General features: G+C 39.0%; 1 protein-coding gene across 4 annotated transcripts in view; it reads left to right on the top strand.

The window, feature by feature from the left end:
- FAM193A (family with sequence similarity 193 member A) overlaps window positions 1-13,827 on the top strand; it is a 76,016-nt gene that overhangs the window by 44,619 nt on the left and 17,570 nt on the right. For 3 of the 4 annotated variants that reach the window (XM_084285819.1, XM_084285817.1, XM_084285816.1), the window contains exons 8-13: window positions 1,893-2,037; window positions 6,726-6,803; window positions 8,354-8,466; window positions 8,624-8,866; window positions 10,589-10,742; window positions 10,844-11,023. In XM_084285819.1, the coding sequence (XP_084141945.1) occupies window positions 1,893-2,037; window positions 6,726-6,803; window positions 8,354-8,466; window positions 8,624-8,866; window positions 10,589-10,742; window positions 10,844-11,023 (913 nt within the window). The remainder of the gene's footprint in view (window positions 1-1,892; window positions 2,038-6,725; window positions 6,804-8,353; window positions 8,467-8,623; window positions 8,867-10,588; window positions 10,743-10,843; window positions 11,024-13,827) is intronic. The other variant, XM_084285818.1, reaches the window with a different exon arrangement.

Genomic DNA, 13,827 nt, shown 5'->3' with positions numbered 1-13,827 from the left:
CTGTGCCAGGTCTGGTCCTCTTCTCAGGGTAGACTAGAGGGCCTTAATGGGCTACAGCTTGTTCTGTTACCCTGGGTTTCTTTCAGAGGTACGTTTTGTACAATCTGCAAACCAGCTATAAGAGCTGTTCGTGTGCTTACAAACAATTATTTAATCAGCAGGGCTTCTAGATCAGACTCTACAATTCATAAGGGTTTATTTTCATAATCAGTATTTAAGGAAATCCTGTCAGCCTTTGCTTTACAGTTGCCTTGGGGTAACAGTATATTTGCTAGTAGCATGTAAATAATTGTTAATCTGTACTCAAGAAACACAGTAGAAATTGAAAGTATAAATGCTGCTGTGTTGTTAATTGAAAATTTAAAAAATGAAGTTTACTTCTAACTTGAAAGCATATTTTGAAAAGATGTTTGAGCACAACTAGTGCCTGTAAGTGTACTTCTATTCAGCTGCAGCTGTGAGAAATTCTTGACTTCTGTGTGGTAAGAACCAGAAATTCACATCATTGCATCATACCAAAAACACAAGCTTTAGGGAAAGTGATTGTGATCTAGTGACTGGAACTGACAGTGCTGAAGTCTTTTTTTGTACCCTACCAAAAAAGGACTTCCCAGGTTTCTAATGAGCATAATTGCTTGCGTAGCCTTCTAAGGTGTTTGTGTTGCAAGTTCTCATCAAAAAAAGACATGAAACTCAAGTTCATCGGGAAATGGATACTAATGCTATAACTTGATGCTTACTCTTGTCAGTTGACTCTTTGCTCAGCTCTTGTTTATGCTTAATTGCCATCTTAAAATTAATGGCTCAGTTCTTTGGCAGATCATAGATGGGGCTATGTAGTTGTTGGTTTGGGTTAGTATCCTGGGGCAATGGATATCTGTAGCAAACCTTCAGAAATGCCATGCCTGGGCTTTAATGTCAAGTGTTAAGATGTTCGGATTTTGGTTTTGGCACAGGCTTGTTGAGCCTTTGACCAGCCACACAACCTTTGTGCTTAACCATGCAACCTTTATGTTTAGTGAAGCATCAGCCACTTTCCTCTTAATTACTGAGCAGGAAAAATGTTGAAAACCTTTAGTCTATTTGTGTCAATTCACAGGACATTACAATTCAGTGTGCTTTAAACTCATAATTTCTAAGAATTATGAGAAATAATTGTTTCATTGTTTTTGAAGTCAGGATTTATGGAGCTTGCTTATTTTCTTAAGAGTCATTGTGATGATGTGCTCTTATGAATCCTTTTTTAAGGCATTTGCTGTACAAAAACGTAGTAGTAGAAAGGAAATTAAGTCTTTATCCTATTTCTGGGGCTCCTTACGGTGATAGTCATCGGTGAATGGCATAAGCACATTCTGAAGTTGATGTTGCTGCTCAAGCGATAGTAGATTACTGCATGCAACCAAATTCTCTCACTTGTGTCATTCCGTAGCATTTTCCCAAACTGGAGGTAGTGTAGTAATCTTTTTAGCGTTGATCATGAGGGTTCTGATTAACAAGCTTCTAGCTTTATTTTTACCATTTTAGCTCGTCAGTGAATAGTCAACTTGTATATTTACCCTTTAGAATTTGGAAGGATAAATATATCAAGCAATAAAATTGGAATAAACATGGCTCAGTAGGGTTGACATCTGGTTGCCCGTGGGAAAGAGGCTCTAGAAATGTTGCACTTCCCACATTCTTGCTATTATTGGTTACAGAGCACTGGAACAAGCAGTTGTTGGTTACTTTTTTTTTTGAAAAATGACTAAAAATACTGATTTTGGGATACAGACAGCTATGTGGGCCTAGGTATATCGATAATGTCACTTGAACAACATTTTACAGGCTGGCAGAACTCGGTGTGATTTTCGATCGAATGTCTCTTCTGTAACAAGCGCTGTTTGAACTTCCAGGGTCGGAACAACACACGATTCCTGTAGTGAAGATATGTATAGTACCTTGCTACAAAGGTATCATCAGCTGGAACAGGAAATGGGTCAAGTTGCTGAAGCATGGCTTGAATGCCAGAAAAGAATAGATGACTATGTCGATGAACAGGTAAGAACTGTGTAAACAGTTTCATGACTAATCATACAAGGGAGCAGCTCATGGAAGGCTGTGCCTCTGGTGAAGAGTTTCTTTGGTATTTTTATCTGGAGCTTTGAAGCTACACAGTGATACTTTTTTCAGTTTTCAATGATGTCAGTCTTGGAAAAGAGAAAAGAATCCTAACATAATAAAACATAATGGTGATAGTGCAGAAATATCTTCAGACTGTTGCAGCAGATTCTTATGCCCTGTTTTAGAGACGGTCTTTGAATATTTTTCAATGAATTCCATTTGTAAATTACCCTTAGTGCATTAATGTGGAACTTTCTTCGCTAGACATTGCTGGTTGGGGGAGGAATCCCCAAAAACTAGGCTTCCAAAATAATTGTATTAAATGAAATTCATAGCAAGAGATTGCCTTGAAATGATTTTTAACTTCTTTATGCGTGTTGCATATTGTGATAGGAACTTTGTCATATCACATTCAAAACCAGAACTCGCAAGTCTCACTACGTAAATATTTGTATAGACGTACAGATATTTGTAGATGTACAGTGACATCTGTAGCTACCTGCTTTATAATTGTGTGTTCTAACTGCTGATTCTTCTGGGTCTACAAAAAACTGTGTTGTTACACTGTCTTCATTGTCAAGAGCTTACTTTTAAGAAATGCTGGCTATTTGTTTTGAAAGTGGTAGTTTATGCTCTCCCAAAACGACTCCTTTGCTTTTTGTCTGCAGTTCAAAGATCTCAAATTGTTATAACACCTTAGGGATAAGGCTTTGGATAGTGTTCAGTTCAATCAAGGAAAATAGAAAAAAGAATTTATCTTGAACTTGGCGATAAAGTTTTATAGAACACATATTTTAAAGTTCTGTGAGCATTACAAGTATAGAGATCTCATTTGAAACTTAGTAATGCTACATTAGTCTCACAGGATACTTTTAAGTGTTACAGTACAATGTGAATGTCCTCCAGAGGGTCTTCCCTGTGATGAAGATTTAACTAAACTTCTACCATTAATTTCTGTACCTTCAATTGGGAAGTTTAGGAAGCTTTTCTCTTGTTCAGGCTGCTTTTTTGCACCTGAATAATGGATAAGTGAAATTTCAATCATCTCACTTGGTGTTATTAGAATTCATTTTCTCCATGGTTTCAGTGGTGTGGCTGTCTGATGCTGCCTCTTTGGTAAGAAAAGGAAGTCAGGTCCCTTCTCATCATGCACTAATTTTGCCAAAAGCTGGAATTTGTGTAGAGTTGCATTCATATTGAGCTGCTTATTTGATCTGTATGCTCCCCAATATAAACTCTTAACTGATTTCCTGTTTCTCTGTATCAGGTGACCATGCAGTTACCACAAGTGCTTTTTAGAGCATTTTTTATCTACTCAGAAAATCCTGTACCCTGATGCAAACAGAAACCCTTTGTCCATTTGGGGAAACATAGCATGACATTCGTATTAGTGAATTAAAAAACCCTGCAAAGGGCTTATGGGGGACAACAATTTTTAAAGTAACCAAATTTTATAGGATGTATTGATAATTATACATAGAAAAGCATTTCATAGTCCCACCTTAAAGTCTATGGTGATGTTACCTATGACTATTCTTGATCAAAATCACATCGTACCTAAAATTGCAGTGATATTTTTGTCAACAAGGTAAAAATCATAAAGCCCAGCTACTATGGAAACTGTGGATCTGAACAGTGAGTGCATGTTGATTATTTGTTGCCTCTTGCCTTAACAAAGTTGTGTGGTTTTGCTGCTGGTGTATCGATGGTCAGAGCATGCAGATCAGCAGCTAGTAGAATTTAAGAATGGTCCTTCCTTATCTGCTGTGAAATTACACCCAAAAGTTCAGACAGGACATGAGTGAGCAAAATTAATGGACCTCTCCTACAGTGTGTGGAGTTACTTGCTCTTGGGTTGAAAAATGAACAGCTTTTGCAAGCAATACAAATAATGCATTTTTTCTAAAGACTGTAAGACAGCTGTGTCATGCACAGGCTTGTAACGGTGACACACTCTTATATTGTGCGTACACCAATAAAATTCAGGAAAAGCATTCATTCATATCAACACCTTTATCAGTGACACGTTAAGATGACGTGAGGAAGATGCTCAGGGTATCTGTAATACACCAGAGTTTCAGTACGTACAGTCTGTACCTCCAGGTCCTACTGTTTACCAAATTTAGACAGCATTTAACATGGGAGGTTGTAAATGTATTTCAGTCATTTCCGGAAGTAAAGGCTAGATAATCATATGTACTTTGTGGGTGTTTCCTTTTTTTTAATTCTGCTGGCTCCCACAGAAGAAAGGAATATGGAAATGCCTCTGCCCAGTTCCACAAGAGTGCAGGGAGAGCTTCTTGCTCACCTCTTCCTATTCACAGGTGATTTGTTGCAGTCCTGGCCAGTATAGTAGAAGATAAACTTCATAGTATTTTATGGGCATAGTTGTTCTTTTGTCTTTGTGGCACCTATACATCTAAACATATCTTTTGCTATTTTTGGTGCTGAGAATTTGCAATAAGAGGATTTTTTTTTCTAGTGAAACAGGCTAGGGAAACAGCTTAGATTCACAGGTGAAATTTGGGATGCTCAAAGGTATTATACACATCTGATAGAACTTAAAACTTGGAAACAGCAAGCATCCTGTGCTACATGTTCAAGCATCAGAGTTTCTTACAGGTGGTCTACTGTAATGTGTCAGTTGTGACCAAACTATTGTTTTGCTTCATGCTTAAATCTGTTTGAGTTCACATGGCTGTCTCAGTTCAAGATACCTTGTCTGATAGATCTCAAACAGCTTTTAGCCTTAGATTAATAAAAAAAAAAAAAAAAAAAAAAGAGGCAGAAGTTAGTCATAGTAGACATCTCTTCTCAGCTGGGCAGCAGTGCTAGCATATTCATTGCAGATGCATGAGACTGGAGTGTAAATTTCTCATTCTGACGGCATCTCAATTTCTGTATACCACTTCCCCAAAGATTTCTTAGGTATGAATCATGAGGTTTGTGTTGAAGATGTTTTGCTCTGCTGAAATAGCAAATATTTGGGGGTGGGGGGTGGGGATGGATGGACTGATTCCCTGTTATTTATGGAATGAGTAAGTTAAGATACTTGCGGACATGGTATAGGAAAGGCTGCTAAGGTGGAAGTAGGGAAACTAACTTCAGCCCATTAATACTTAAGAGTACCAGGATTTAAGCCATGCTATTTTCCTTGATAGTTTCTTGGCAGACTTGAGTAGGTAGCTCCCAGTTAATGCACTGGCTGTTTTTAAACTTTAATTCTTTGGCATCAAAATCTTCTTTCATAATGTATAGCAAATGTAGGTGCTCAGTTTTAGTGGTGAGGCTTCAGCTAAGTGTCTGGACACCTAAAGCAGTGAGTACTGCTGTTTTTAATTGTACCTTAAGGATACTCAGAATCTGATAGTATAGCTGAGATGAAATCTTCAACATCTTTGGCTTTAGGCTCTGCAGTGCTCATTAGTGTGCCTAGGAAGTGGTACAAATGGTTCAAGAATGTTTCATGCGTGCTGTGTAAGAACACATGATAAACTCCTTTCTTGTTGCTATTGTAACCTCCCTGGAGTAAGGGAAATAAAAATGCACAGTAGCAATTAGAATTATATGCTGCTAATTGCGTCAAAAATCCATTAGGCAGAACTTTACCACTTAATGCAGTTTCAAATCCCCAGCTTTAGATTTTCAGTTTCCCTAGTTAAATAATGGTAATAGCAATAACATGCTTAAATTAATATTAAGGCTTATAACTTTAGATCAAGGGATAAATATTTGGAGGCACAGTTTTAAAGAAAAAAGATTGCTAGTGGCATAACCTACTGCACTTTGGTTTGTTAACATATCTTTATGAAGGGGTTTGGTATATTCTGTTGCTGCAATTCTTTTTATTGGCCAGGTAAATCAAAAAGTAAAAGAACCTAGATAATTGTTTTTCCTTGCTGATGAATTAGCGTTCTTAAAAAGCTGTAAGGTACAGTAGGAGAAGCTTTGTTCCTGTGTTTTGCTGTGTTAAAGTTCATGGAAGCTTTGGGGTTCTGTCAGTAAGTTTGTTTGCTAAATCAGAATAAGATGATTTCTATACAAAACGTTAGGAGCTCTGTGCACTTTGTACAGTGTCATTCAAGGTCAAGTAGTTATAAAATTTTTCCAGCCTTAAATAAATCATGGGAATGAAATCGATTGAGATAAAAGCAGTAAATAGTGTTAGTCTAGGTTGCTACTTAATCTTATGTTTACTCTTCTAATTTTTTCACTTAGATTAGATGGCTAGTTCCACGTGTGGTACGGGAGTTTGCACTGCGCCTATACTGAGGCCTTGCTAAAACTTCTGGCCCTAGATTCTGATGGATTTCAGTGTATCTGGGATGTTAAAGGTTTAATGACAAAAATTCTATGAAATTATGTAGTTGGAGGGGAAAAAAAAATTAAGTAACAATAGTGGAAAAATCTTACTTAAGAGTAGTGTAAATGAATATAAAATCGTTTACTTAAGGGACCCAAATCAAAGGATTAACAAATAAACTAAACATCATGTTGACTGAGTATGCAAGTACTTTCAAAATGGTGTAGATGAGTTAGATTTCATGAGACTTTGATAGACCGACCGACCACAGCCTACAATTTCTATGATTAAACCAATGAGTTTTCCTTAAATTCTGTTTTAGATGGCAATGAAAACAAAGCAACGCATGCTAAAGGAAGACTGGGAATTTTTTAAACAAAGGCGTTTTATTGAAGAGCAGGTAGGATTTGTTTATACCATACTAAGTTATATTAATGTTTCCTGTATATTTTTAAGATGCAAACATCCGAGTGTAGTATATTGTGCTAGTTTTCTATGACCTAATTCTGTGACTTTGCCAGGCTTGAAACTTGGTCAGCTAAAGTACAGAAAGCAAGATCCAAGATGAGTATGTAAACTTAGTAACTAAAAGGTAAAAGATAAGCGCTGTAGTCTTAAAATTGAATATGTGATGTTAAAATTCCCTATGAAATCAGAGGAATTTCTGATGCCTCAAGATGGGATCCAAAACAGCCAATACATTAAGTGTGGAGCTGCCGTGACACACGGGGTAGGGAATATTGTGTTCAAGAGCGTGTTAAATTCCCTTGTGTGTGCAGAGCTGGGGAGCGTGAGCCGCAGCAGCAGGGTGGCTGACTGCATCTGTTAGGGCTCTGGAGATGTCTTATGCATCTGTTCTGTGGGGTAAAGCCTGAGCAGAGGTACCCGCTTTTTTTTTAAGGTGTAGCCGGAAAGGGGCCACTAGCAGTTACCACTTCAGTATAAATTATCTGCTATTTAAGGCACACCACTCTTTTCTCTAGCCTGGAAGTGTTCAAGCACATATTGTGCTTTCTGTAAGAGTATAGAGTGACTAGGCCAGAGTCAACACTGGATGGGGGGTGAACCTGTCCACTCCTGTACCACTATACAGGAAGAAATGCTAGTTTGAGCCAGACAGAGTATGATTGTACATTTTTATAAACTTAAGTTTAAATTGGCAATGTCTCAAAACAGTCACCAGTACTTTTTTCTTTAAGGAACATAAGCCTGTGTTAACCACAAGTTTGGAACGTCTGTTCAACCAGGCCCCTCAGAGGGACTTGAGGGAGAATCCTCTTTTTACTTGATCCTAATTGGGCTTAAGTGAGCTGTAAGCCCATGGCTGCTTAGGTAAGGGTCAGGTCTTGCCATCTACAGAAGTGGAAGCTTAGGCACATCCTTGTTTAACCTAAGGTTTGTGGGTATCTAATGAAATTAGGTGCTTTCAGGATTAGGCCTCTGCCAGTTGGAGGTTATTTAGATTGTTTTTTCACTAACGTGGTGAAGTCCTGTTTTGAGCAGCTGCTTCATTCCTTGAGTCTATCCCATTGTGACTGCAGAATTAGTCCTAATTATTTTTTGCAAGCTAAAGGTGAGCTTGCATTCTTTCTCCATTTGTCAGCAGTGTCCTTTTGTGTGTACTATGAAACATGACAAGAACTGCTCAAGTTGAGTGTGTGTCAGCAGAAATACCATGCGGGGTGCATTTACAAATGAGGTGGACTTGGCTGCTTTACTGTTTCAGTGGAGAAACATACTTTCTTTGAAGAGCTTCAGTGCCAAAAATTTGTCTGTAACTTAGTACCTTTTTAGTCGTGATCAAAACATCACTTTCATAAAACTGTACCTTGTAAAATACTTCTCCTAATGAACCCTTTTTGATTATGCAATATGTTGACATGATGTGCCATTGAATTGTTAATGGAAAGATTTGCACTACTAAAACATTGCCTTTATAATTTACTTCAGCTTAATAACAAGAAAGCACTAGCTGGGGAGAACAACTTCACAGACACAATGAGACACATGCTGTCATCACGTTTGAGCATGCCTGACTGTCCCAACTGTAATTATAGAAGAAGGTGAGATGATGTTTTTAACTTGGAATCATAATACATGATTAATTTCTTGTGTTAGATGAAAAAAGGACTTATATTACTATAAGAAAGAGTCTGGTTACTTTAAATGAATGCTTCTCAAACAAGGTCATAAATATCTGTAACTTTAATTCTTGAACAGATGTACTTGTGATGACTGCAGCCTTTCACACATTTTAACGTGTGGCATCATGGATTCTCCTATAACGGATGATATCCACATTAACCAGTTACCACTACAAATCGATTCTGCTCCAGATTATCTGTCTGAGATCCGCCCACCTAGTATGTCTTCAGCAAGTTCAGGATCAGGTTCCAGCTCGCCTATTACCATTCAGCAACATCCAAGGCTGATCCTCGCAGACAATGGTTCTGCACCAACTTTGTAAGTTCTTCTGTTTTAAAAATTTGAAGTAGTGAATTGAACTTAATAAGGCAAGTTACATAGGCTAACCATCATTAGGTAATGCTATTTTTGCATCAAAGTAATTAATCCTGATACTGTATTCAGAAGACCACAAGTCCAGTGCTGTATGCTGTGCAAACACCTGAAGAAAAGCTTTTAAAAGCTTCCAGAGATGTTGACTTAATACTGCTTGAAATGTGTTGTTCTCCCTGTTAGAAGTATCTGCCACCCTTTTTCTTCATGGAGATCACAGTAATCCTTAGATTTGAGGCCTTAGGCTAATGGTAGGCTTTTGCCTCTTCCATAATTCTGAGGGGATAAAACTGGTTGGCTGACTTCTGTATGTGGTTTGGGTGGATCTAGCCAGCAGTATTCTGTCATGTGATATTCTAAAAGAATATTTTAAAGAAGGAAAACAAAACAAAACAAAACAAAACAAAAAAAAAAAAAAAGAAACTTCAGTACTGGTGGGAATGTTAATGAAGTACTTAATATCAGTCCAGTCAAGGAATTGTCATCAGGATTCTGTGTTAATATCATGTGGTGAATGAAGAAGGTGCAAATGCATGGGATGTTTCTGAATATCACTTCACTAAGTTCAGTTTTCTTTAAATGTTTACTATTTAACACTATGATCACTGTGATCTGTGGTTTGATCTTTAATAGCGGGACTTTGGGTCATGTTTGAAAACAGGCTATGTGATAGTATGGTTAGCTACATAAATATGTGTTTTGTAATTTCTGTAAACTAGACTTGGTGCTGAAATGTCCAGAATTGGTAAATTTGTCTCTTCAGAAGCTAATGAAGTTAAATTCAAGTATTACTTGCTGTAAAAAGCCCCTTTTTTTTTTAGGGAAATGCTGCTGCTTCTTGGGGAAGAGTCATTTTATTTCTTGTATCGGACCTAAGCCTACTTGTTAGATTTGCTCTTTGCACATTTTAAGTGTGCCTAGTGGTGCCATCACATAATTTAAATTCTGGTGAAGTGTCTCATGGAATGCAAAAAGATATGGTGCACAGTCTAAAAGCTCTTAAGAGCTCGGGGTTGGTTATTTCATGTTTTTACAGCAATCTTTGCAACACTTGCCTGGAGTGGGGAATAAAACATGCCTGTTCTAGCTGTCTGTAAGAAGACGTTCATTAAGCATTTTAGAGGAGACTTTGAAAAACACACAGGTGTGGGGTCATCTAGCAATTGAGAAACTTAAGATTTATTATGACACGTCGAATATTCAGTACTTATACTGACTGGTTTGGAACTTAATGATGGAAAAAGTTAAGTTCTACAGTGTGCTCTTTGCCACTTCACACTTTCTTTAAATGAAATAATTGGCACAAGAAGGCCTTTTCATCAAATTCAAGGTCATTTGTATCCTGTCATTTTTAAGATAACAAATTTATTGGTCATAAGACATTGTTGGAAAATATTTTACATGGAAATAGCAGAGAATCTTATTTTCAGTACAGATCTTGTGTTCAGGCATGCACTTACTGCATTCAGTAGGGCTATACAGCAGATTACTTGGTTTTACTTGAATGAAAAAAATAAGGTCAGTTAAACAAGTCGAAAGAAAATGCTTTGACTCCCAACTGGGATTTTAATATAAGTGATACTCCATCTTATTTCATTTTGGTGACTGCTTTCACGATAACCGAGGTTCCTGAGCGCTGTGATTTACCTAAGCCTCTCTTCCCCTCAGTGGTAGTGATGATGAAGATGTTGCACCATTATCAGCAAAATTTGCTGATATCTACCCACTAAATAATTATGATGATGCAGAGGTGGTAGCCAACATGAATGGAATTCACAATGAGCTAAATGGCGGAGGTGAAAACATGGCATTGAAAGATGAGGTACAGCATTTACATTGTCCTACTTTTTTCTGGCAGTTGGACTTTTTTGCTAGAGAAAGGCTTGTCCTTCCCTCGGATGTTAATAAGTTGATGTTGTCTAGTCTCCTCAGGTGAGCAGTACTAGCAGCAGTTCCTCAGAAGCAGACGATGAAGAAGCAGATGGGGAGAGCAGTGGTGAACCACCAGGGACTCAAAAGGAGGAAATGTCTCTAGGAAAAAGGGCATTAAGGAAAGATGAAGCAAAAATGGATAGTCCACCACCTTCCTACCCTAGTCAGCAGGTATAGTAATCTACACAAGAATCTTCCAGTAAATGGACTTCTGAAATGTGGCTGCTTGAATGATAATAGTTGTCTTCAATTTTAATTATATATTCAAGGTTAAATGCATTAAGTTACCTGTGGTTACCTATGATATCTAAAGTAAGTTTCAGTTGATTGTATACTGTCATGGTTACTGTCTTCCTTTCTCGCAAACGGATGTTACTTATTTTGAAGGTGTTTTCAGTAGAAGGGAAAAGAGTTTCTTCCTGCCTTGTATGAGTGAGAAACTCAAACGTTTCTTCTTGGAAACTTGGTCTTTGCTACGTGTGAATGTTGTTTGAAATTACTGTTGTGGGGCATCCAGTGAGAGTGCATGGTTAATGAGCGTATTATAATCCTATATCTGAGGACTAATTTGCCTTGTTGAAACCTCGTGTAGGGTCTGTTGCATACAGCATGATGTGTGGTTTGTTGTTTTGGTGGTTTGTTGTGGGTTTTGTTTTTTTTTTTTTTGGTTTAAGATTGAGCTCTTTACTGTAAGGTCACTAAACCACCCAGAGTATTTGCTCAGCGGGCAGCAGTGTCTGGTTTAACAGCTGAACAAATAGTTCCGTGAGCACCAAAGCAAAGCATCCCCTGGACTTGTCTTTGTGTGGCTTTCAGTCTGAGTTATCCTGCAGCTCTAACATGGGTTCACTGCTTCGAGAGGGAAAATATCAGTCACTCTTATTGCTTATTGTACAAAAGACTCTGCACTGGAGGGGGCAGCTTTGAGGGCTTAGATGATAGTCAGGTGGGAACTCCCATTCGATGTTCCCCTGTGGTTCAGATGTTTGTAAGGCCCTCTGGTGAAAGGATTTTCTCCTGTGTTATGGGTATTAAGCTACAACGTCTCAACATGCTCACTGAAAGAAAAATCTTTTTTTTCTGTGTATGGCTGACCAATGCCATAATGCTTAAATGGGTTGAGACATCTGTCAAGCTAGCTTGAAACTAGCAAACAGATCCAGCTTTTGTTGTGGAAAATCAAGTGCTGCTGAGATTATATAAGGCTGCTTGCCTTGGGGAGGTAAACTAAAATGCAAGGTGAAAGGGAGCATTTAACCTTTCTCTTTTTGTTTTCTTGGAGCAAAAAATGATTAGGTACTCTGAAGAGCTATGACTTCTTTTTAGCCTGATAATCAGGGCTGCGTGTTTACCTTGTAATGCTACATGCATATGATTAATTTCACACATGTATTTGAGATCTTTTGGCATTAATCTACTGGAGTTTCTCATTTTACTAGGTCAAGAGAGGTGATCCTTCCCCTCTACTTGGCGTTGCTGAGGCCACCCCTGTAGCAGTCCTGGGCCCCCCAGTAGAGGAGAGACACGGACATCTTGAAAGAGCCCAACAGAGGGCCACCAAGGTGGTGAAGGGCCTGGAGCAGCACTGCTGTGAGGAGAGGCTGGGAGAGCTGGGGCTGCTCTACCTGGAGAAGAGAGGGCTCGGGGGGATCTTGTCAATGCCTGTAAATACCCAAAGGGAGGGTGCAAGGAAGATGGAGCCAGGCTCTTCTCAGTGAGGGCCAGGCCAAGAGGCAGTGAGCACAAACTGGAGCACAGGGGGTTCCCTCTGAGCATCAGGCAGCACTTCTGTGCTGTGCAGTTGATGGAGCCCTGGCTCAGGTTGCCCAAAATACCTTGTGGCAAAGGCTGTAATGCTGTTAAGTGAACATGAGGTGTTATTTCTTCCTGAGAGGAAGGCATATTGGAGAAAGATACCACCTGTCAATTCTTTTCTAGAAAGCTAAGATGGTAATGTTGTTTCTTGGGGAAAAAAATCTCTACTGTCATATTGCCGGGAAGAAATCACCACTGGGAAGTGTTCCTGGTATTGCTTCCAGTAAAACTATCTTCCAGTAAAATGCCCAATGGAAGTGGTAGGAAAAAACACTAATTTAAGAGGGAAATGGAGCTGCACTTTCCTGGGCTTTTTCTCTTCCAGAGTATTTGAATCCTTTTAAGACAGAGTAATGATACATTGAGGTCAGTTAAAGGGTCCAGTAAGACACAGGTTTTACAATGGTATAAATGACTTCTTGTTGTGTAATGTGGACATTTCTTACAACAGTTGCATGGTAGTTGAGTTTGGAAGAGACCTCTGCACATAGTCTAGTGTTACCCTCCTGCTCAGAGCAAGGCTGCCCAGGCAGGGTTGCTCAGTCCTGTATCCAGGTGGGTTTTAAATATCACTAAGGATGAAGGTTTCAAAACTGCTGTGGGTAACGTGTTCCAATGCTTAGCCATCCTCACAATAAAATCAGTATGTAAACACTTGGAGTGGAATTTTGAGCCTGCATTTCAGTCTATGCCCATTTTTTGATGGGATACCACTGAGAGGAGTCTGGCCCTGTTGTCTTTACCCACCTTCCACCCCTGCAGTCAGGTATTTATACACACTGGTAAGATCCCCCTGAGCCTTCTCAGTTGAGGCTGAACAGTCTCAGCTTGCTCAGCCTCTCCTTGACAGATGCCTCAAGGCCTGAATCATCTTTGTGGCCCTTTGGGGGACTTGCTGCAGTACATTCACATCCGTCTTGCACTGAGGAGCCCAGCACTCGACCCAGTAATCCCACTGTGCCCAGCCAGTTTTTAGCAGAGGGAAAGGATCCCCTCCTTTAGCAAGCTGGCAATGCTCTGCCTAACATTGCTCAGGACTTCTTCCAACTTTATCAGCTAATCAACCCTTATTACTACTTTCTGTGCATACTGTTTTTCCATATACTTGGGAAATTATGGAAAATAAACATCTAATCCCATTTACCTAATGGAGTAATTAC

The sequence above is a fragment of the Netta rufina genome (genome assembly GCF_964035555.1).
Source record: "Netta rufina genome assembly, chromosome: 4".
Lineage (NCBI taxonomy): Eukaryota > Metazoa > Chordata > Aves > Anseriformes > Anatidae > Netta > Netta rufina.
The sequence above is the reverse complement of the archived record's forward strand: the minus strand, read 5'-3'. Positions and strand labels throughout refer to the sequence as shown.